General features: G+C 33.6%; 1 protein-coding gene across 1 annotated transcript in view; it reads left to right on the forward strand.

Moving 5' to 3' along the window:
* AGL (amylo-alpha-1,6-glucosidase and 4-alpha-glucanotransferase) overlaps positions 1 to 20777 on the forward strand; it is an 84002-nt gene extending 63225 nt beyond the window's left edge. Inside the window, exons 28-34 of the mRNA XM_007449605.1 lie at positions 6874 to 7009; positions 8354 to 8466; positions 9341 to 9552; positions 10749 to 10846; positions 12395 to 12482; positions 12592 to 12725; positions 20660 to 20777. Coding sequence (XP_007449667.1) covers positions 6874 to 7009; positions 8354 to 8466; positions 9341 to 9552; positions 10749 to 10846; positions 12395 to 12482; positions 12592 to 12725; positions 20660 to 20777 — 899 coding nt within the window. The remainder of the gene's footprint in view (positions 1 to 6873; positions 7010 to 8353; positions 8467 to 9340; positions 9553 to 10748; positions 10847 to 12394; positions 12483 to 12591; positions 12726 to 20659) is intronic.
* Positions 20778 to 25924: the final 5147 nt, after the last annotated feature.

Below are 25924 nucleotides of genomic sequence, written 5' to 3' on the forward strand. Positions count from 1 at the left end.
TATATATATACCACATCTTCTTTATTCATTCATCTGTTGATGGACATTTAGGTTGTTTCCATGTCTTGGCTATTATAAATAGTGCTGCTGTGAACATTGCGGTGCATGTATCTTTTTGAATAAGCATTTTCATCTTTTCTAGATATATGTCCAAGAGTGGGGTTACTGGTAGTTCTATTCTTAGTTTTTTAAGGAACCTCCATACCGAAGTGAGCCAGTGAACAGTTTTGAGCAGTAGTGATATGACCTAACTTAGATATTAAAAATATAGTGACTGCACCAACTTACATTCCCACCAACATTGTACAAGGGTACCCTTTTATCCACATCCTCTCCAACATTTGTTATTTGTAGACTTTTTGATGATAGCCATTCTGACAGATATAAGGTGATACCTCATTGTGGTTTTATTTGCATTTCTCTAATAATAGTAGTGTTGAGCATCTTTTCATATGCCTATTAGCCATCTGTATATTTTCTTTGGAAAAATGTCTATTCACGTCTTCTGCCTATTTTTTATTGTATTATTTGTTTTTTTTTAATATACTGAGTTATACGAGCTGTTCATACATTTTGGATATTAACCGCTTATTGCTTGCATCATTTGCAAGTATTTTCTCCCATTCTGTAGGTTGTCTTTTTGTTTTGTTGATGGTTTCCTTCGATGTGAAAAAGCTTTTAAGTTTAATTAGGTCCCATTTGTTTATTTTTGCTTTTATTTCTTTTGCCTTAGGAAACAGATCCAGGAAAATATTGCTGTGATTTATGTTAAAGAGTGTTCTGCCTGTGTTCTCTTTTAGTTTTATGGCTTCAGGTCTTACATTTAGGTCTTTAAATCTTTTTGAGTCCATTTTTGTACATGGTATGAAGGAATGTTCTTATCTCATTGTTTTACATGTGTCTGTCCAGTTTTCCCAGCACGACTTATTGAAGAGGCTGTCTGTTCTCCTTTGTGTATTCTTGCCTCCTTTGTCATAGATGAATTGACCATAGCTGCATGGGTTTACTTCTGGGCTCTCTATTCTGTTCCATTGATCTATGTGTCTGTTTTGATGCCAGTACTATGCTGTTATGATTGCTGTAGCTTTGTAGTATAGTCTGAGGTCTGGGAGGGTTATACCTCCAGCTTTGTTCTTTTTCCTCAGGATTATTTTGGCAATTCAGGGTCTTTTGTGGTTCCGTATAAATCTTAGGATTATGTGTTCTGCTTCTGTGAAAAAAATGTGATGGGTATTTTGATAGGGATTTAAATCTGTAGATTGCTTTGGGTGGTATGGCCATTTTAATAATATTAATTCTTGCAATCTAATAGCACAGGATATCTTTCCATTTCTTGGAATCATCCTCAGTTTCCATCATCAATGTTTTATAGGTTTCAGAGTGTAGGTCTTTAACCTCCTTGGTTTAGTTTATCCATAGGTTTTTGTTTTGTTTTGTTTTTTACTTTCTCTTTCTGATATTTCATTATTAGTGTATAGAAGTGCAACACATTTCTATTTATTGATCTTGTATCTTACAACCTTGCTGAATTCATTTGTTAGTTCTAATAGTTTTGGGATAGAGACTTTAGGGTTCTCTGTATAGAATATCATGTCATCTGCAAATAGAGACAGTTTTACCTCTTCCCTCCCAATTTGGATACCTTTTATTTATTTTTCTTGTCTGATTGCTGTGGCTAGGACTTCCAGTACAGTGTTAAATAGAAGTGGCAAGAGTGAGCATCCTTGTCTTATTCCTGAATTTAGCGGGAAAGCTTTCAGCTTTTCACCATTGTGTATTTTGTTGGCTGTGGGTTTGTAGTAAGTGGCCTTTATTATGTTGAGATATGTTCCCTCTATACCTATTTTGATGAGAGTTTTTATCATGAATGAATGTTGAATTTGGTCAAATGCTTTTTCTGCATCTATTTATTTCTTTTTATTTATTTATTTTTGGCTGCATTTGGGTCTTTGTGGCTGGGCAAGGGCTTTCTCTAGTTGCGGCGAGCCAGGGCTACTCTTCGTTGCGGTGTGCGGGCTTCTCATTATGGTGGCTTCTCTTGTTGTGGAGCACAGGCTCTAGGCACGAGGCTTCAGTCTTTGTGGCATGCAGGCTGAGTAGTTGTGGTTTGCGGGCTCTAGAGCACAGGCTCAGTAGTTGTGGCGCACGGGCTTAGTTGCTCCACGGCATGTGGGATCTTCCTGGATCAGGGCTCGAACCCATGTTCCCTGCATTGGCAGGTGGATTCCTAACCACTGCACCACCAGGGAAGCCCTCTGCATCTATTTAGATGATCATGTGATTTTTTTTCTTTCCTTTTGTTAATGTGGTGTAACACATTGATTGATTTGCCTATGTTGAACTATCCTTGTGACCCTGGAATGAATCCAGCTTGATCGTGGTATATGATCCTTTTTATGTATTATTGGAGTCAGTTGGCTAATATTTTGTTGAGAATTTTTGCATCTATATTCATCAAAGATAGTGGCCTGTAATTTTCTTTTTTGTAGTGTTTTTGTCTGGTTTTGGTATCAGGGTGACAGTGGCCTAGTAGAATGAATTTGAGAGTGTTCCCTCCTTTCAATTTTTTGGAATAGATTCAGAAGGATAGGTATAAGGTCTTATTTATATGTTTGTTAAGATTCCCCTGTGAAGCTTTCCACTACTGGAATTTTGTTGGCTGGGAGTTTTTAAATTTTAAGTGAGATTCAATCTCACTTCTAGCAATCAGCCTGTTCAAATTGTCTGTTTCTTCTTGACTCAGTCTTGGCAGGCTGTATATTTCTAGAAATTTGTCCATTTCTTCTAGACTATCCAATTTGTTAGCATATAACTATTCATAGTATTCTCTTATGAATTTTTGTATCTCTGTGATATCATTTATTATTTCTCCTCTTTCATTTCTTATTTTGTTTGTTTGGATCCTCTCTATTTTTTCTTGATGAGCCTGACTAAAGGTTTATTAATTTTTGACAAAGTAACCTAGGTTGTAGGTTTTTCCCTTTCAGGACTGTAAATATATCATGCCACTCCCTTCTGGCCTGCAAAGTTTCTGCAGAGAAATCAGCTGATAATCTTATAGGAGTTCCCTTGTATATGACTCTCTGTTTTTCTCTTACTGCCTTAGAATTCTCTTTATCCCTAACTTTTGCCATTTTAATTATGATATGTCTTAGTGTGAGCCTGTTTGGGTTCATCTTGTTTGGGACACTCTGTGTTCCTATACCTGGATATCTGTTTCCTTCTTTGGGTTTGGGAAGTTTTCAGCCATAATTTCTTCAAATACATTTTTGATTCCCTTCTCTCTTCTCCTTCTGGAACCCCTATATTGACACATTTTATATTAGCCCATAGATCTCATATGTTGCTTTTTTTTTTCCATTTGTCTTTTTGTCTGCTGTTCTAATTGGATGATTTCCATTATTCTATCTTCCAGATCATGTATGCATTCTTCTGTGTCATTTAGTCTGTTATTCATTGCTTCTCAAGTGTTTTCTATCTCAAAAATTGAATTATCTCTTCTTTATTGGGTCTTCGTTCCTTGTTAAAATGATCCCATGCTTAGATCAATTCTCTTTCTTAATTCAGTTAGCATTTTCATTACTAACTTTTTGAACTCACTTGTAGGCTGATTATCTCTGTTTCATTATTTATTTTTTCAGGGGCTTTCTCTTGCCCTTTCAGTTGGGAGTTCTTTACTATTTCATTTTGCTTAACTTTCTCTGTCTCTATGAGTTTAGGTGAAACAGTTATTATCATGGTCTTGAAAGTGTGCTTTTATGTGAGGGCATCCCTGTGTGGACTACATGTGCCAAATATCTTTAGCGTGAGGGCTAGATTTGATGTGGACACAAGCCACACCTTTCCTCCGGGTGTACTGGCCACCATCACCTGATATGGGGTGGGGCTGGGGTCTGGTCTTGTAGGAGCTAGAGCCTACACAGGGTGTGAGGTGGGATTTCTTCTCTGCTCAGTGGCAGTCACTGCCCTTTCAGGGTCAGGGTCTGCTCCCAAGTTTCTGGAGCAGGTGTCCTGAAGGTCAGGCTCTAGTTGGCTCTGTTCCCTTTAAGTGTGTATTTTTCCTTCTCCCCACACTGGGGCCTTTGCCCCAGAGGTTGGGGGGGGGTGCTATAATAAGTGGGGCTCATACACTTACAGAGGTCCAGTGTGCTGCCTGTGTAGGCATCCACTCAGACATAGTCCAAGATCACATTTTTTTCCCCTGTTGTAGTCATCCCAGATCTAGTGCAAGGTTATGGCATAGAGTAGGCAGGGCTGAAGCATTCACTCAGCTGGCACTGGGATTCATGGCATTGTGGTTGTGGGAATTGAAGCAGCTTCACTCCTGTCAGAAATCCAGGCTGCTTCTCTGGCACTGTTTGAGTAAGTGCCAACAATGGCCACTGCCACCCTACCTGGACCACAATCCAGGGCCCCAGACTGCCTTCTGTGTCCCTGCATGGAGTCTTTTCCCAGGACCTGGCTGCCATAAATCCAGTGCCAAGCTGTGGCATGGAGTGAGTGGGGCCATGGTGTTTACTCAGCTCAGATTGGGGAGCACAAGGAGGCAATAGCTACTAGGATAGACCTCTCTCTTCACCCTGTCTTATGGAAAGCCAGCACCCACATACTCCTCACAAGTGGAATCTGGGTGTCTCAAGCCTTTCTGTCTGTCCCAGGAGTTCTCCAAACAGCCAAGGGAGCTTGTCTTCTCCATATACGACCCTAGAACTCAGACACCCAGTCTGTGGCTCTACCCACTCACTTCCCAGGGTGAGTGTCTGCCCATGTGATCTCCCTTTTCCCTTATTCCCCTCCCAGGGGCACAGGTTCCAACCCAGTGCCTTTCTTTTCATCCTACCTGATTACATGGAAATCATTTTTGCAGCCTTGGTTGTGAAGGAGTTCTTCTGCCAGGTTCCAGTTAGTTTTCCATGAGAATTTTTCCAAATGTATATATATATTTTTATGTGTTTTGGAAAGAGGGGTGATTTCTACCTCCTCTTACTCTGCCACCTTGATCCCCCATTGAAGGGAATCTTTTTCTTCTTTCTCAAAGTTGTTTTGGCTCTTTGGGGTCTTTTATGTTTCCCTGCAAATTTTAGAACTACTTCTGTGAAAAATGTCATTGGTATTTTGATAGGGATTGCATTGAATCTGTAATTTGCCTTGATAGTATGGTCATTTTAACAATTTAATTCTTCCAGTCCATGAGCACTGTATATTTTCCATTAGTTTGTATCATCTTAGATTCCTTTTATCAATGTCTTATAGTTTTCCAAGTACAGGTCTTTTACCTCCTTGGTTAGATGTATTCCTAGGTGTTTTAGTCTTTTTGATGCAATTGTAAATGAGATTGTTTTCCTAATTTCTGTTTCGGATAGTTCATTATTAGTATATAGAAACACAACAGATTTCTGTATGTGAATTTTGTATCCTGCAACTTTACCAAATTCATTGATGAACTCTAGTCATCTTTTGGTGGTGTCTTTAGGATTTTCTGTATATAGTATCATGTCATCTGCAAACAGTGACAGTTCTACTTATTCTCTTCCCATTTGGATTCCTTTTATTTCTTTTTCTTGTCTGATTGCTGTGGCTTCCAATACTTCCAATACTATGCTGAATAAAAGCAGTGAGAGTGGGCATCCTTGTCTTGTTCCTGAATTTAGCAGGAAAGCTTTTAACTTTTCACCATTGAGTATGATGTTAGCTGTGGACTTTTCATATATGGCCTTTATCATGTTGAGGTACATTCCCTCTATACACACTTTGCTGAGAGTTTTTAATCATAAATGGATGTTGAATTCTGTCAAAAGCTTTTTCTGCATCTGTGGAGATGATCATATGATTTTTATTCTTTAATTTGTTAATGTGATGTATAGATACCACATTGATTAATCTATGAATATTGAACCATCCTTGCATCCCTGGGGTGAATCCCACTTGATCATGGTATACGCTTTTTCAAGTTGAATTTGGTTTGCTAATACTTTGTTGAGGATTTTTGCATCTGTGTTCATCATCTCTGAGTTATTTAAATTGTTAATTTTAATTATGAAATATCTCAACATACAGATGACGATGTAAATTATGCTTTGAACCTAGAACTGAAATTAGACAGATATTAACAATGGGCCAGATTTTCTTCAGATCCTTCTCTTTTGTTTTGAAAAGAAATAAAACACCACAGATACAGCTAAAGTTTCATCTCTATCTCTTTCTCTTCCCTCACTCTCTAGAATTAACAACCATCCTATAATCAGGATTTACTATTTCCATGTATGTTTTTGTATTTTGTGTGTTTATGTGTGTTTCAGTATGTGTAAATTATGTATGATATATATTATGTAGCATATATTCAATATACCATAGTATATACTATATAATGTATATATATTATGTATTTTATGTTTTCTAATTTTATACAAATATTATCATATTAGACATAGCCATATAGACATACATGGTTATATGTGTTAATGTTATCTATATTTTAAACTTTTACAGAAAAGGCATCTTATTATACATATCTTTTGCAACTTATTTACTCAGTCATTCTGATTTATCCATCTTGCTTTATGTAAATCCTAGTTCATTAATATCAAATGGTATAGAGAGTTTTCCATTATATGACTAGACTAGGATTTTTCTGTTCCTCTTCTCAGCAGTTATTTATTTTCTTGCTAATACAAGCAGTGTTGCAATGTATATTCTTGTATGTGTCTGAGTGTTCACATAGGTAAGCATTTCTCTAGAGTGTATGTCTAGAAATGAAATTATTATGTGCTAGAATATGCACATCTTCAACTTTTAAGGTATTACCAGATTGCTCTCTAGAGTAGTTGTCCTAATTTATTATATTTTTATAAATGTTTTATTTTTCTTTTTTAGGTTTTAATATAACTGCAGGTGTTGATGAAGAAACAGGATTTGTTTATGGAGGAAATCGCTTAAATTGTGGTACATGGATGGATAAAATGGGAGAAAGTGACAGAGCTAGAAACAAAGGAATCCCAGCCACTCCAAGGTAGTGTTTATTTTTAGTGCTTATATAGTTATATCATTTGTAAAACTACATACTTGTGGAATCTTTTATTCTGTTAACCATGAAATCTTCATGTTAAATTAGTCAAAATCTTCCTTCCTTCCTCCTACTTCCCCTTCCACACACTCCTTTCTCTCCCCTAATATACACATACACAATCCTCTTGATATAAGTCATCAAGTAAAGCTATCTGTTCTCTTCTGGACGTTCTCATGGGTTGATTACCTGCAGGCACCTCAAAGGAAAGTTTTATGACTTATCCCCATGGTTAAAACATTTCTTTATAACATGAAGTGTTTTCTTTATAAGTATTTCATTATTATTATCTTTTGTAAATATAGAAAACAACCAGTTGTCCTGTCTTTTATGAAATCCTTTCACTTTCTGAACATTTTCCCCTTAATTTTTAAATCTTTTATCCCATCATTTCTTTTTATGATTTCAAGTTCTTACTACAGTATCAAGTCTGAGAAATTATTTTCTTATTCCAAATTTTATATTTAATCAGAATTGTCAAAAAAAAAATCTTGAATAGTAGTTGTCATTACATGTTTTACAAATTATTTTAAAAACCTGTTTATTTTGGTGAATTATTAGATCTTATACTTCCCTTTCATTTTCCTTAAAAATGAGCTTTCAAATTATGATGTTCACCTTCCCTGGCTTTCTTCAATCCAATATCCCGTATTTTCTATCTATTTCACTGGAACTCTATCTCAGTATTCTCTGACTCCTACTTCTGCCTTTTTCCAGCAACTATCTCCTTTTACTCCATAATCTCTATTCTACTTCATAGAATTTTTTAAAAATACATTAAGATGGTAAGCAATGGCAAAGTAATAAGAGGAATGATTTTTTTTTTTATTGGAGTATAGTTGCTTTATACTGCTGCGTCAGTTTCTGCTGTATAGCAAAGGGAATCACAATTTCTTATATATGCAGTGCACATTCCTATAAAGTGAGGATTTTTTTTATAGACAGTCATTTTTATAATGTGTTAGTTACATAATTCTTCAAAGCGGTTTTTTGAATACCCTTTCTTAAAAAAATATTTATTTATTTATTTATTTATTTGGTTGCACCGGGTCTTAGTTGCAGCTCGCCAGCTCCTTAGTTGCGGAATGCGGGCTCCTTAGCTGTGGTATACAAACTCTGATTCATTGCAGCATGCATGTGTGATCTAGTTCCCTGACCAGGGATTGAACCCGGGCCCCCTGAATTGGGCATGGAGTCTTTCCACCGCACCACCAGAGAAGTCCCTGAATGCCCTTTAGATAGTGCTTAATTTACTCATTGTCACAGAGTAAAATTTATTTTTAATTTTAGAGATGGGTCTGCTGTGGAAATTGTGGGCCTGAGTAAATCTGCTGTTCGTTGGTTGCTGGAATTATCCCAAAAAAATATTTTTCCTTATCATGAAGTTACAGTAAAAAGACATGGTAAGCTGTTTCTTTTGTTTACAAAGAAACTCCAAATGTACTGTCTATATTCTTAACCTATGTAATCATGTGACTCAATGAACTAGTATTAGAAAACCCTTAAGATTAAGGGGAAAGACAAACCATTAATTTACTAGTATGAAAACTGTAACAAACCTGATTATTAACCATATTTTTATAGCAACTTTAAACTGAGATATGAAGAGCATCATACTTATTTTTTTTTCCTCAGTATGACTGTGAGCAAGTCAAGTTTTGGTGAACAGTTATGAAATCTTTACATCTCTTTTTCTAGAGCAGTGCTGTCCAATAGAAATATAATTTAAGTCACATATATATTTAAAATTTTCTAGTACCTACATTTTAAAAAAGTTAAAAGAGACAGGTGAAATTAATTATGATTATATTTTTTTATTAACTCAGTATATACCAAATATTATTTCAACATGTAATCAATATGAAATTATTCATGAACTATTTTACATTCTTTTGGGGGGTACTATGTCTTTGAAATGCAGCATATATATAAATATAAATATATATATATATATATATATATATATAAATACAGTATATACTTCTGGCACCTCTCAATTCAGACTAGCCTCCTTTCACGTGCTCAATAAAGATAATTTTATCAAATGTAAGAATGATCCAAACAAAGACAAATGATCTGGGATCATTTGTTAGAGTCTAATTCTTTTTTGGTAATACAGTGAAAGATAATTTTTAATTTCTGGGTAGTGTTCTTCAAAAAGCCCTGACAGTTTTAAAAAGTGGATAATTTATTGACTAAATATTACTCTTTAGCTGTAACTAAATGTATGGGTTTCTTTGAATGCCTAAAACTACCAAGTCTTTTGTAATGTTTCAGGAAAAGTTGTGAGAGTCTCATATGATGAGTGGAACAGAAAAATACAAGATAACTTTGAAAAGTTATTTTATGTGTCAGAAGACCCTTCTGATGTCAATGAAAAGCATTCTAATCTGGTGCATAAACGTGGCATATACAAAGATAGTTATGGAGCTTCAAGCCCTTGGTGTGACTACCAGCTCAGGCCTAATTTTACCATAGCAATGGTTGTGGTAAGTGATTTGTTCTGTTCTTTTCAAATTTCAAAAATGTTATGATAGGGTTTATTTAGTTCTTTATTCCCATTTGTTTTCAAATTCATTGAATTGCTAAAAAGTGCATTGTTTACCAGCTAGTTTTATATGGTCTTTTCTAATGAATAAAGCATTATGCATATCACCATTAACCTATAACATTTGGTGTCAAAAAATAGAAAATAATGGATGATGACTAATGAAGTTCTTCTCAATAACACACATAGAAAATGATGATATTTGTACAGCACGCTGGCCCAAATGGATTAGGTTGCTGCCAGATCCAGCTGCTTCAGTTAGCCCCAGGCCCTACCCAGCTGTCTTGAAAGCAGAGGGCATCTGTATTTCAGCACACCTGTGCCATGACCAGTGCCTCAGCACACTAGTTAGAAACATCTGGACTAATGAACTAATATGGGTAGCTTCAATTCACATTCCGTTTTCTTTGTTGTATTGCACTAATGAGTTCTGTCTAGCCAAGAAAGCTAGACTCCTTATTTTCTCTATACCTTGTCTAAAAATACAGTAAAATAGAGAAGGTATGTGTTCTTCTATGCCCGCCTAGATGTTGCCACTTTGTCAAAAAGAGTATTAAATGTAGTATTATTAATTATAGTAGAATAAAAAATACTAAGGTACATAATGGTAGCTTTGATTCAGTGTGCATTTGATTTCATTTAACATTTAAAATTAATGCAGATTCTTAGTCACCAATGCTTTCTCTCCTTCTCTACATCACAAGTAAATTTACTCATGCTATTGGAGTGCAAATCCTTCTGTATTATATTATGACCCTAAAAGCAAAAAATGAGTTCCAGATGAACTTAAAGGAAGCTATTGTAAATCTTCTAAAGAATGAATTATATGGGTTTAAATGTGTTCTGCCTTCACTGTAGCTGTGACAGCTTCATTCTGGAGCTAGTATATTTTCTTAAGTGACACAAGGAAACAATCACCTCAAACAGCTTTCCTAACCTCTAAGGCCAAGATCAGCGCTTCCAGGTCGACCTGATAGGATTAGGTCTGATTAGGCATCTGCACTTGATTTCTGACCCGCACTGTATTTTTTAAGTTTTCGTTATTTTCCAAGTTTATAGTCTATTTTCCAAATTGGGTGGACACTAATTCTTCTGTGATCTTAAAAAGTTTGTATATTTGTTTTTAACACTCATTAGGCCCCTGAGCTCTTTACTACAGAAAAAGCATGGAAAGCTTTGGAGATTGCAGGAGAAAAATTGCTTGGTCCTCTTGGCATGAAAACTTTGGATCCAGAGTAAGTTATAAGTATTAAGAATTTTGTTCATATTATACTTAATATACAATTATATTCATATTGGCATGAAAACTTTGGATCCAGAGTAAGTTAGAGTATAAGTATTAAGAATGTTGTGGATATTTTATTGCATCAAGCCATAATTTTTTTGCTTATCAATAAAATCTCTAAAATTGCATTCAAACTGAATTTTTAAAAATCCGTTTTGTATCTTCATTAAACATCAGTGTTCAAAATGCCTTTGGCTTGTCCTATATTCAGTAATCAGTAAAAGAATTTTAATTTTATAAACTAATATGTCATGAATATTTTCTAATGCCTGTTTTTTCTGACTGTAAAAGTCATACATGATTATCATTAACATTGGAAATATAGATGTATTGTCTCCTCAGAGACAACCTTGATTTTCTAAATTGTTGCTCGTAGTAGTTCCTTCCATATTTCTAAATGGTATATGTTTGCACCTGTTTCTTGATTCTTTTAAATATTAGACATTATTTGCTTACTGCTTGCGATGACAGATGAGGATTTAACTCTGTCCTTACCTTGCCACAAACCCTTTCCATCCTCTCTAAGTAATTACACCATTATTTTTACTGAAACCAATAAATAATTTTGCTTTTATGATTATGTGTTTATCTCATTTTGTATTTCTTCTCTTTTTCAATTTTTTTTGAGTTTCTAATGACCTTTCTGTTTTTCTTCTACTTTTTTGCTTTAAAGCTTGATACCCGTCATCAATTTGCTTTCTCTTTTATGTATGAGAGATCCTCATTTTTGTAGTATCTTTACCTTTGTAGATTTTTCCTGACTTATTGTGTACTCATTTCAGTATTGAGATGCAAAATTTTATATGTGTGTACTTATCTGCGTTCTAAAGTATTCTCAATATTTTCAGAGGTGTTAAGAACCACTGGTCAAACCTAAAACCCACAGTAAAAGCTTACTCATTGCAAGTTCTATCTATCTCACTAAAAGAAAAAAGAAAGTAATAATTTAATTAAACAGAGTGTAGATAACTGTCTTGTATTAAATGTTGCAGTGTTTGTAACTTTAATTTGCAAGTATGTGTAAATTGTGTGCATTTAGTTGCTATTTATAATCTAATAATGTACCAAGTTTACTTAATTTTAAAATAACTTCATGGAGAAGTTTAAAAAACAACCTTTCCAATATATAATAATTAATAAAACTTTATCTTTAATGTTTACTAATTCAAATTATTATGTGTATATTTTAATTGTTATAAGTATATTAGAGGCCTAGTGAAATAATTAAATTCAACCAATATTTAGTGCCTCCTTGAAGGCAAGATATCTGAATATTTTATATTTTTTGTATTAGGCAGTAAGTGTTTCTTAATCATTCCCTAACACATTCTGAACTCAGTATATACTAATTTAAGGTTAAATGGATGATGAGCTTTAGTCTAGAGATTGGAAAACAAACTAATTTGATTAGTTCTTACCTTTGCTATTAGGAAATTTTTCTAATGCTTTCTGTGTAATGCCTGATCTTTTTTTAACCTAAATTTCAATTATTTTGCAGTGATATGGTTTACTGTGGAACTTATGACAATGCCTTAGACAACGACAACTACAGTCTTGCTAAAGGTTTCAATTATCACCAAGGACCTGTAAGAATTTAATTTTTCTTCTTTGAGTTTTCAATTAAAGTTATTTTTCAAAGAATTTTTGATATCCACAGCTCTTTTTTTTTCTTCACTTTTAAATTATCTTTTTCAGGAGTGGCTGTGGCCTGTTGGGTATTTTCTTCGTGCGAAATTATATTTTTCCAAATTGATGGGTCCCGAGATTACTTCAAAGACTATATTTTTGGTTAAAAATGTTCTTTCTCGACATTATGTTCATCTTGAGAGGTAAGTCGCCAGGGCATGTAATTTTCAAAATTAATGTTTAGGGGCTTCCCTGGTGGTGCAGTGGTTGAGGGTCCGCCTGCCGATGCAGGGGACGCGGGTTCGTGCCCCGGTCCAGGAGGATCCCACATGCTGCAGAGCGGCTGGGCCCGTGAGCCATGGCCGCTGGGCCTGCGCGTCCAGGGCCTGTGCTCCGCAACGGGGGAGGCCACAACAGTGAGAGGCCCGCGTACCACAAAAAAAAAAAAAAATTAATGTTTAGTCAATTTATTAGCTAGTAAATGGCATTTCCTTAGAATTCATTTCAGTATATTCTATGTGAAATTTGAAAGCTTTACTCTTTAACACAAGTTCTATGTAATTTTCACCTTCTTTTAATTATTTTAGGTTGTTATTTAATTTAAAGACTTGATATTGCATGATTTATACATGTGGTGGAATAATCTTTGGTTTTTAAAATTTAGCTGATATTTTTGTATATGGTTAGCACAGGATAGATACAAAAACTAAAAGTCTCAGGCTGGGCCTTTTGAGTTAACTGATTTAAAGATATATCAATAAATAATCTTCAGAAATGATTTCATTATAATTAAAATATCAGTGTTGGTGTTTTGACTATTTCAAACCCATTTGTCACCTCCTTTGTCCTAATTATTAGCAGATAAATAGTATCAGATTTATGTGTCTTTATAAGATGATATAACTCAGTCAAAAGGTATCTTAATTTCACAAGTTCTAGATTAAACCTGGATATATGTACATCTTATTGCTCAGAATAATTATGCATAAATATGCATAAACAACATAGTTTTATCTCCTCTATTATAAGAACATGAGGGACTTCCATCTAGCAACATGAATGTTGTCAAAATTTTTCTTTTTATTTAAAGTTTATTTTCATTAGCTTAAGTATAGTCACAGAAACCCTAATCCTGTCACACTTCTACCTCATCTAGAGATTAAGTCTGAAGTCTGTGTGATGTGAACATTCTTATATTCCATCCTTTACTGGCCAAAGTATTTCTCAATATTTGCATTACTTTTCTCTTTCTTCCTTTTTTTCCATGAGGAGTAAGAATATCTTGCACTGCAGAGATGATTCTTCTACTTTACCTATAATCACATACCTCCTACCTGTTCCATGACCTTGTCAAATAGTTATCCTTTCTTGGTATTCCACTTGATCCCTTCTTCCTAAGCTACAAAGATATCTGTCAGCCTATCCTAAAATAAAGTCCCTTCATGCTGTTCCTGCCTCAAGCCTTGTTTTATCATTCTGTTCTCTTTTCAGTACATTTTCTATACAATTAACCTCATTTATTTTTCTTTTCTGACACCCAGTCTGTCTTCACCACATACAATCTGGCTTTTGTTTTGCCCTCACCACTCTGGTGAAGCCACTCAAGAAGATCCTTTCTGGTTCCCAGATCCCATGACTTCCTTTCAGTTCTCTTCTTTGACCTGGCTATAGTATTTGACATTGTTGCTTTCCTCTTTTCATGAAAAACATTATGCTAGCCACAGCATTAGGTTTCTCTTGTTAACCTAGTAATAGTAACAACTATAATAATAGCAAATAATATTTATTGAGTACTTACTATCTTCAGATATTGTTCTAAATGCATTCATATAACATTACTCATTTCATCCAAAAAACTATATAAAATAGCTACTACTATTATTATTATCCTATTATTGTTATTCACATCTGCACTTACTAGCTATGTGGCTGTGGGAAAGTTACTTAACTTCTCTGAGCCTCAGTTTCCTCATCTTAAATGAATGTGCTGGTATTGTTTTGAGGATTAGTATATTAGTATATGTAACACGGACAAGATACTAACTCAAGATATGAGCTACTGTCTCCATTTTATAAATTAAGCTTAGAAAGTTAAGTAATTTATACAAAGTCAAATGGCAAGTAATTTGGTAGAGCTCTTACTGAACTCCAGGCAAGCTGGCTTCACAGGCTGTGCTCTTAACCACTACACTATTGGCTCTATTTACTGTTTTTCTGGCTTTGCTTCCTGGCACCTAAATATATGTTCATTCTCCAAAACTCTATCCTTGATCTTCCTTTCTTTTCTATCTACCTTGTCTTCTGTTATATTTCACCTAATTTCACATCTTCACTCTTCAGGTAATTTTTAACTTTCATAAACTCCACTTCTTTTTAGCTACCTGATAAACTTGTTACCTCAGATGACCTTCTGCCATCACTTATTTTCTCTCACACGTTTTTTCTTCCTATAGTTCCCATCTTTGTTACAGTATTACCATTATTCATGCTCTGCAAGCTCAAACACCCCAGGTACTTTTAAATTTTACTTCATTACCTCTCCAGAACATCCAGATAGTTGTCGAGACTTGATTATAGTTCTGTTCCTTCTAACAGCCCACCGTGTTCCTTTCTGTTGCCAATGCCTGATTTGTAACTCATAACCTTTTCTATGGACTAGGCAATAACCTCCATACTTCCACTCTCTTTTCTGCATTTTGTCATATTACCCCAAACAAGGTCAATCTTGTGGAAATATAACTCACAATTTTAATCTTACGTTTAAAAATCTTCAGTAACTCCCCACTGGCTACAGAATGAAATCCAAATTCTTTAGTTTCCATAATTTTTTCTCAAACTACCTTTCCATTTTTATTTCTTGCTGTTTCCTGTAGCTACTTTTGATAGCATAATATGCTTTAACTATGAGCTTTGGTTTCAGATTAAATTTCAAATTCTGTCCTTGCTGCTTATTTTTGCATGTGACTTTGAACAAGTTACTTAACCTCTCTGAAATAAATTTCTTCATCTATAAAATGAGAATAATATCTCATTACTTGCTGTCAAGACTAAATGAAAAGATAGACCAAAAATACTTGTCACCTGTGGGGAGGTGAACGGCCAGCACTGTCCGCAATGAGTCCTCAAGGCTTGTTCTGTTGGCTACATGAGGCTGGAAATGATAGGGTTCCGTGTCACTGCTTTCTACTGCTTTACCCTAATATGTAAAACTTTTTCCTCAATAAATGATAGAATAAGTAAAAAAAAAAAAAAAAAAGTCACAATTCAAGAAATGGTTTCATCTAAAGTGCATTATTACTTTTTAAATTGTCTATAGAATCTGTAGTAATGTCAATAATATTCTCATTCTTGATATTGATAAGTTGTATTTTCTCTTTTTTTTTCCTGATCTGCCTGACTAGAGGCTTATCAATTTTATTGGTCTTCTTAAAGAACCAGCTTTTGATTTCATCGGTTTTCTTTTTTGTATTGGTTTTCAGTTTCTATTTTATTGATTTCTGCTCTACTTTTTATTATTCTCTTCTACTTACTTCAGGTTAATTTGTCTTTTTCTGTTTTTTCAAGGTATAAGTTGAGGTCATTGATTTAAAGACCTTTCTTCTTTTCTAGTATAGGTACTTAGTGCTATAAATTTCCCACTATGTACTAAATTAGCAATACCCCAAAATTCTGATGTGTTGTGTTTCTTTTTTTAATTCAGTTGAAACACTTTCTGTTTTCCCCTTTGGTTTCCTCTTTGACTCATGTGTTATTTAGAAAGGTGTTATTTAGTTTTCAAATATTTGGGAATTGTCCAGAGATGTTTCTGTCACTGATTTCAAAATTAACTCTATTGTGGTCAAAGAATATATCTAATATGACTTATCTTTCTAAACTTATTGATACTTATTATATGATGCAGAATATGTTCTAACTAGGTCACTAAACTCTTTGCAAGTGAAAAACTGTGCCTCCTGCTGTCGTTGGGTGGAGTGTTCTTAAAATGTTGACTAGGTCAAGTTGGTTGGTAGTGTTATACAAAGTACTCACAGATTTTCTGTCTGCTTGTTACCTAGAGAGGGGTATTGGCATTTTCTGCTACAATTATGGATTTGTCTATTTCTCCTTGGAGTTGTATGGGTTTCTGCTTCAGGTATTTTGAAGCCTTATTATTAGATGCATAAGTGTTTGGAATTATTATGTTCTCATGATGAATTGACCCTTTTATCATTATGAAATGACTTTCTTTATCACTGGCAATATGCCTGTGCTCCAAAATCCTCTCTGTTTGATATTAATATAAGCACTCCAGGTTTTTTGTGTGTGTGAATCTGTTTTTTTAATTGAAGTATAGTTGATGTACAATATTATATGTTACAGGTGTACAATATAGTGATTCACAATTTTTAAAGGTTATACTCTATTTATAGTTATTATAACTCCAGATTTCTTTTGATTAGTTGTGAGAATGATATATATATTTCCATCATTTTGCTTTTAACCTTTTTGTTTCTTTATATTCAAAGTAGGTTTCTTATACATAGAGCATATAATTGGGTCTTATTTATCTATGCAGCCTGATAATCTCTTCCTTTTAATTGGGATGATTAGACCATTTACATTTAATGTGATTATTTATATGGTTAAGTATAAATCTATTTACTTTCTGTTTATCCTGCCTGTTCTTTGTTAGCTTTTTCTTTTTTCCTACTTCTTTTAGACTGATTATTTTGTTTCCATTTTATCTCTTTTGTTGGCTGATTAGCTATTCTTATTTCAGTTTTTTGAATGTTTGCTTTAGGTGTATAGTATACATCTTTAACTTACCATAGTTTACTTTCAAGTGAAGATATAGCTCTTCAAGTGTACTATAAGAACCTTAAAATAGTATAGTTCCATTTCTTCCCTTCAGACCTGTATGCTATTATTGTCATCTATTTTGCTTTTACATATATTATAATGCCCATACTACATTGTTATATTTTTCTTTCAATCATTTATCTTTTGAGGTTATTTAAATAACACAGAAAAAAGTCTTATATAAATACATAGTTGCCAGTGTTCTTCATCTCTTTGTGAATATCCATATTTCCATCTGGTATCATTTTTTTCTGCCTAAGGACTTCCTCTATTATATCAGGTCTGCTCATGATGAATTCTTTAAGCTCTTGTATGTCAAAAAAGTATTTGCCTTCATTTTTTGAAAGGTGTTTTTGTTGTGTATAGAATTCAATGTTGACAAGTTTTTCTTCTAGTACTTTAAAGTTGTTGCATTATTTTGACAAGAAATCTGCTGTCATCCTTGTATCTAATTTGCCATTAATTTCATTCAGTGTATTTTTCATTTCATACATTGTAGTTTTCATCTCTTGAAGTTTGATTTGGGTCTTTTGTATATCTTCCATGTCTCTGCCTAATATATTGAACATATGGAATACAGTTACAGTAACTATTTTAATGTCTTTGTTTGCTAATTGATTTCTGGGTTGGTTTCACTCGTGATATTCTCTTATTATGGTTAATATTATCCTACTCTTTGCCTGTTAGTGTTTTATTGGATGCTAGATGTAAATTTTACTTTCTTGGATGTTGGATTTTTTTCTGTATTTCCATAAATATTCTTGAACTTTAGTTTGGAATGCAGTTAAATTATTTGGAAACAGCCTGATCTTTTCAGGACTTGATTTTAACTTTTTTTGGACCTAACCAGGACAGCATTTAGTTCAGGACTAATTAGTCTACACTGATGAGTCAACACTCATCTGAGTTCTCTATCCCATTTCCCTAAAATTACAAAGTTTTCAAATCTACCTGGTGGGAATAAGCACTGTTCCTGACCCTCTCTGAATGGCAGGTACTACTTCATCTAATACTTTTGGGTGGTTCTTTCCGCATCCTTGGTTAGTTTTCTCTTGTGTATTTGCTGATGATTATGCTGCGAATACTTGAGTGGGACCCTTTACATGTCTCCAGAGTTCTCTGTGCAATTATCTCATCTCTAGTACTCTGAACTGAAAATTCTAGCTGTCTTGGTCTTTCTGGAATCTCATCAATTCCATCTCTTCAGCTCAAAGGGTCTGCCAGGATCCACCTGGGTTCCCCTCCCTTTGTCAAATCCTAGAAGCTCTCTCAAGACAGGAAGGTATAGTAATCATAGGACTCACTTCAATTTTTTTCTTATTTCTTAGGAATCATTCTTCTTTGTTGCTTAATATTCAGTGTCTTAAAAACTACTGCTTCATATACTCTGCTGTCGCCACCACATGGACCCAGCTCACCCTGCTCTAGCTCTGACATCCCATGCTGGGGTGCCACAAGACATAGATGCCCTCTTCACCTTCCTTGGGCCTGACAACCCCATGTAGGCCACTCTTATGCATGGATGCTCTCCTTGCACCACTTGGGCTCTGGACTACCCCCACACTTGCTGTGAACTCCTTCCTCATACCCCCTAGACTCTAACATTCTACTCAGTGCTACTCCTGCTACCCTTCTCTCCTTCCCTCCTCAACTGTAGTTACTGACCTTCTTGGTCCCACCTAATGACTTGAGGAATGAATTTTTCAGAAAGCAAGGGAAAGGGGACTTCTTTATACAAGTATGGGTATCTTCCACGTTCTTGTGTTCATATCCAATTATGAGCAGCATTTAATGGTTCTGTAAGTTTGTTTTGTTTCTTAATTTTGGTGCTATATTAGTTTGCTAGGACTGCTGTAATAACGCACCACAGACTGAGTGGCTTAAACAACAGAAATGTGTTCTCTTATGGTTTTGGAAGCCAGAAATCTGAAATCAAGGCATTTGCAGGACCATGTTCTGTCTGAAAGTACTAGGGAAGGATCTCTTTCAGCCCTGTCTCCTAGCTTCTGGCATTTCCTTGGCTTGCACAGCATAATTCCAGTCTTCTCATGGCATTCTCCTTGTGTTCACGTTTGTGTCCAAATTTCCTTATTTTGTAAGGACACCAGTCATATTGGATTAGGGGCCCACGCTGATCCACCTTAACTAGTTACATCTGCAACAACCCTATATCCAAATAAGTTCACATTCTGAGGTACTGAGAATTCATACTCAACATATGAATTTTGAGGGGGACACAATTTAGCCCATTATAGATACTCAGGAACCCAACTTCAGTAATCTGACATGTTACTCTGAAGTAGTTTGAACACTTGAAAATGAATAAGTTTTCTATGTTTTCTATTTCTCTATGACAGTTTTTTGAAATATGGTACCTAGCTTATATTATTATTCAAAATATTGCCATATTTACCTAATTGAATCATTTTTTCATTTTTATTATGAAATATTTCATATCTTCAGAAAAGTATATGTAAGTTACAAAGCATAATAATGAAATAAAATATGAACCAAAAAAATGAAACATTACAGAATTCTGTATTTTTTTAAATTTTCATTTCATATTTAAGGGATTACATTACATCAAAATGAAGAATAAATTTGATATGCTAATAATGCTGTGTTTTGATAGTAAGATCTGGAACAAGTCATTAACCTTCATAAACTTCTCTTACCTCCTCTATAAATAGGAATAGTTATGATACCTACCTTATAGAGTTGCTGTGAGCATTAAATGAGATAATGTATATAAAGCACTTAGTATTAGAACATAATAAATGCACAATAAATACTAACTGTATTATTATCCAGGATAATGAGAAATTAGTATGGAAATTTAGATTGTTTTTAATTGGCATTCTTTTCCTAGTCATAATCCAGTGTTTCTTCATCATTTCATATTCATTTTATAATTTTGTCAAGATCAAACATAATACAGTCACATAATTACAATTTGAGTCTCATAAACTTACTCCAAAAGAAATAAAATTAAGCCTGAGAGGATGTTTGTATCTATACTTATATATTGCTTGGGATGGTAGTTTCCTCTGTTTTTAATACATAAAGGGATTCCTTTGTAATTGAAAGTCTTAAATCCAAAAGATTGAATATAAAAGAATAATTTCAGTCTAAATTCTTTAGACATAAGCTTTAGGATATTCTGTTTTATTTTGTAGTAAATGAGTACATATTGTTTTCTAAAAGAGAAGGCAAAATCACCCAGGTGTATTGCTATTTTGTTAATCCAACAAGATATGTGTTTGATTATATCTCATAAAATGGCTTTTCTTTCTTTAAGATCCCCTTGGAAAGGACTTCCAGAACTGACCAACGAGAATGGCCAATACTGTCCTTTCAGCTGTGAAACACAAGCCTGGTCAATTGCTGCTATTCTTGAAACACTCTATGATTTATAGTTGACTCATGCATATGATTGCATTAAGTATGCAATCAATTTTATTGTTGAATGCAAGGTAATAATGTAATGTAAATGCTTTATACGCACATGCTAAAAGTCATTCTTAAAACCTCATTCATATAATACTGATGCCCATTTTAGCTAAGACTGTAAAGCATTGGTTTTTCTTTTTCTTTTTTTTTTTTAAAATAGGATGTTTGTCTTTTGAATTCAGGAAGTATTCTTCAAATGCCTAGAAAAATCAATAATTTGAAATCCAGAGTTTGAAAAAGAAAAAATCATGTAATCTTCTATTTGTACATAAGTGAAAATGAAATATGAGAATGTAATAACGAAAGAAATGGAAAAGTATCTTTAAATGGTGGTATATATTTTCTTCAGTAACAGTATATACCAAATAGGCTGTGGTTAATTAATACTTTTACTATAGTATTTCTAGCACCTTCCACACTGCATTCAATAGATACTAAATGAATGCTGAATCATAGAAGTGTCCACCTGCAATATATGTTCATAACTGGAGCACAGATGTTTATAATGTGCTTTTATTTTTTTCACTGATATATTAACATGTTTTTAATATAATGAATTCCAACAGTATATTTAACATAATTTACTTGTGCTAATGATGCATAGGATATATGAAAAAACCACAAAGCATTAGGAATTTATTTTCTAAAAACAGTTTTATAAAATTAGTCTTGAGTGCCAGTGTCCTACTATGAGATGGTTTACCTTTTCGTAATGCAAATTGTTGGCTATGTTTATGAGAACTTTAAAGACAAAAAATACTATATTAGTTTTCTAAAACTTAATAACTATTTTTAGTTTGTGTGTGAAAGTGTATTATACTGGTTTCCTAGTAACCAAAATGTGTTGACAAGTTTAACACTGAGAACAATCTTAACATAATATAAATAGAGATATGAATTCAGTAGTTATCTTGAATTCAGTATAATCATTTGAAAAGCTTTTCCTGTTATTTTAACATACCTTAAATCTGGAAAAGTCATAAAGGAAAAAGGCTTTTAACATTTATATGATTTGACATTTTTTAATAGTACTTATTTTCTAGATGAATTTTTTTTTTACTGTCTGTTTTTGTCTCAAGAAGGCTCTTAAATTAGATCATTATACTTACAGTTGAAAGGAAATAGTTGCAAAAATCCATTTCATTATTCAATTGTGTATTTATAGTTAAAATAATGGTGCAATAACACTTTTCTCAGCTAGAGGTCACATATCCAACCACCTTAACTCTGAAGAAGGAGTAAAAATAAAGAAAAAAAACAAGTAAGCTAAAACTTCTGGGTAGTAAAAATGTAAAAATGCTTCAGATACCAAATACCCATTCTCGACCCTCCTTTAGTTTTAACTAGCTTAGTTCCTGGTTTCCCAACCTAAAGCAGATTAAATCCTACAGATTTAATGACCGTTGTGATAGTAATCTAACCACTGTCTATAAACACATTGATTTCCAAGTTTCCCTTCCTTCTTTATTGCTCAATGTATAACCTTCTCTAACCTGTGCAGTTAAAAAGAATGACCTTCCTTGAGAGGCAGAACCATTAGTCATCAAAGATTCACATAGTTCTATTGTTCTAATTTAACTCCTATATTAAAAGTCGTAAGAAAAGTAACCGAAAACCAACATTAAATATGTTAAATATAAAAGCAAGAAGCAATGGCTGGCTGATGATTAAATGTGATAAATAAATAAGTAAATGAATATATTAACTCTAATAAATAAATAATTGTCAAACAAGTTGACAATTTTAAATACATAACCATATTGGGTTATCTATGGTAGGGCAAATATCCACCTCAGTAAATTTTTAGGATATCGTGTTGCAGTAGAAAATTAAATGATTCATATTACTAGAAATATTAATGAAAGAACATTGTTATAATCTGCATGGCCTATTTTAAAGTTTAAGAGGCATGTTACACATTACTTCATCAAAGGTTGTTAAAATAATAGTTTTAGACTTTAGAGGAATAAATGTTGACTAAAAAACATTTAAATAGAATACTTCATTCCTGAGTGATGTTGGACGAGGTACCATTATATTACATATTGAAAATGGTTCTGTGCCTTGGTTCTTAATTAATTCAAATCATTCTTACTTTTTAACTTGAGAAGTTTGCCAGTTTAACCAGTATGCTGCAATAATTTAATACATTTCAAAGATAATTGAGGAAACATGAGACCTGTCATCCTGTCTATGAGCATTATAACCTATGTGAACTGCAATGCATTTCTGATATGTCTTCAACTGCTCTATCTAGTAGACAAATGTCATTTTTATGTGTGTGCCAAGAAAATAAAAATCTTTTCTAAAGGACTATATTTTGCATTTATTCCATTATTTACCAGTTAACTAATTTGTTGATGCTGACTACTACCATTTATTCAGGGCTTGCTTATTTTGGGTGCTTTATCTTTTTGCAGGATGTGGGGGACAAAGAGAGGAAGAAGAATTTTAGGCTGTTCGGTAATTTATTTAATTAGCTATGTTGAAATTAGGAGCAAAGTTAACTTTTGATGTACAAACTGATCTGTTAGCAGCTATACACTCCCCAGGTATTTCTTGAAATCTTTCACACTACTGTGAATTTTTTGTTTACCTTTCTTTCATGAGTATGAGTGAATTTGTCAAACTTGCCAAACTTATTTATATAGATCCTCAATGTGCCAAAATAATAAACCCAAGTAAGTTGCTCAGTTTTGGGGGGTTTTTTCCATTTGTATGAGATTTGAATTATTAAGTAATACTAATACTTTGTCATGTTGACACAATTTTTTCCTAATATATATTTCTTAATATATCTGGTATTGGTTGGAGGTTTTTTGTTTAACTTACAAAAGCTTTTCATTTTCCTTTAATCAAATTTTTTAGTGTTTATCTTTGTGAACTCTTCTATCTCTTCAAAATTTAATTGAAATTTTAATTGATCCAATAATTTAATAAACTTTTGTTTCTGTGTTATATTCTGGTTTTATATTTATCTATTTATAGCAGCATACAGTATGAGTTGAGACATTACTTAGCTTTTCTTTCAAAATTGTTATATCCAAATTCATGAATTGAATTTGATTTGCAGTGATTCCTTTTTTAAATTATTGAATGTTTATGTAATAATAGGGTGTACTTCTGGGATGTACCATTGAAGTTATCTGTGCCTGTTCACTCATTTAACTATTATAATTTTTGTTTTAATATTTGTTAGAGCTTTTCCTTACTGTCTTTCTCTCACTAATCCCCTACTCCTTTTTTAGAATCTTGTTTTATATACCTACCTATTTGTTCTTCTCAAGTACTTTTCCATGTCCAAAAAGTATTCTCTTACCATTTTTACTAAACTTATACTTAACACTGTAAGGTAATTTGATAGGAATTGACATTTACATTATTTAATCTTCTAAGAACATAGAGTGTCTGCATTTATTCAATTTTTATTTTTTTAGATTGCTGAAATTCTTCCTAATGTTTGTTTTGCCAGTTAGAATAAAAAACTCAGATTTAACAAACATTTATGAGCCCCTACCACGTAATGGGCAATTTTATATTGGAAGTATTATACCCATTTTATGTATGAGAACATTGCTATAGCATCTTGCCCTAAGTCACACGACTGATAAATTACTGGACCAAAACTCAATCCCCGATCTTCCTACCACAAATCCTTTTTCAAAGATCCTCAAGACTGAAGTCTTCTGTGCTCACCTTCATGCTTCTTGCCACCATCCATCCACAGGTCGAGCTGTGGCTATTATTAGTTGCCCACATGATTATGGAAATCCTTAGATGCTGTTCTGCTTGGGTCTAGATATACTCCCTTATTATCCTGGTCAGATAATACATTTGACTCCCTGGTCAAAATGTATCTGCAGCAATCTGCCTTGATAGGATAACTGGTATATTACTGGCTCAATATTAGACTCAAAATGCATGAGTTAGTTTACACAACTTGGATAAATTTGCAAATATAAATGTCTTATCAAAGTGAGACAGAGAAAATTCAAAGGCAGTAGGGAAAATATTGGTCCATGAGAATTTTGGTCAAAGGAAGCAAGTTATATCTATAGAAGTTTACTAACAAATATGGCACTTAATTAGGCAAACACTCAATGTTAATATATTTATTGTAATTGATATATTTTGAAAGTGCAAAACTGAGCACTAAACATCTTTTCTTATAATATAAGGAAGTGCTCCAAAGATGATTCATCTTGACTCCCACATCACACTCAATGAATCGCAGGCTTCACTTTTACTTGCCTGGGCTCTCATCTATTCCCCACTTTGTATTTGCATTCTTGTCCTTAAACAAACATAATGATTGCTTAATTGATCACAACTTACACCATCCCTCATAGAACTGAGGAAAACCTTTCTTGAACACTGCTTATATCCCACCACTGATCAGATGATGTTTGGGATACTCTATAATTTGGCCCCAATCTCATTCCAGTTTTGTTACAATAACGTTTTGCTCTTTCCAAAGCTGATTACTTGCCACTCTGAATCTTTGTTTTTTCAACTGTAAAAACAAGAATGATGGTAATACCTACCTTGCAGGGCAGTAAGAATTCATGAAGGCAACCCATAGTACGTTAGGATTAAGTTTGACTGCACATAACAGAGCCCATAACAGTGGTCTCTATGAGACAGAAGTCCAGAAGTGTGCAATCCAGGGCTGATATACTGGTTCTGTGGTCATCAGGAACCAAGGCTAGCATCTAATGACAAAAAATATTCTATAATTTCTTATATATAATTTTCTTAATATGAATTCATTGTCTCCTAGATGTTGTGAACAAATGTGCAATAACCTATTCACTTATTTTGATCAGTGGTTTCTCCAAATTATTTTTCTTCTTGACTTCCCAAAGCCTTACCTTGAGGAGAAAAGAATTCAAGGTTTACATCTTTCAAATTGGTTGTAAATTTTATGGCTTGGTTAAAATAAGAACAAATTTTATAATTCATAATTTTATATTTACTTTTTTAATTCATAATTTTATACTTACATTAAAGTTTAAAGAAGCAAAATAGCCATTATTGAAGTCTACTAATAAGGCAAGATGGAATTTTGTACAAATATTTGTTGTTTTTGGTTTGGGTGGTTCTCATCACTGGT

This window comes from Lipotes vexillifer, unplaced genomic scaffold, assembly GCF_000442215.2.
Source record: "Lipotes vexillifer unplaced genomic scaffold, Lipotes_vexillifer_v1.1 scaffold445, whole genome shotgun sequence".
NCBI lineage: Eukaryota > Metazoa > Chordata > Mammalia > Artiodactyla > Lipotidae > Lipotes > Lipotes vexillifer.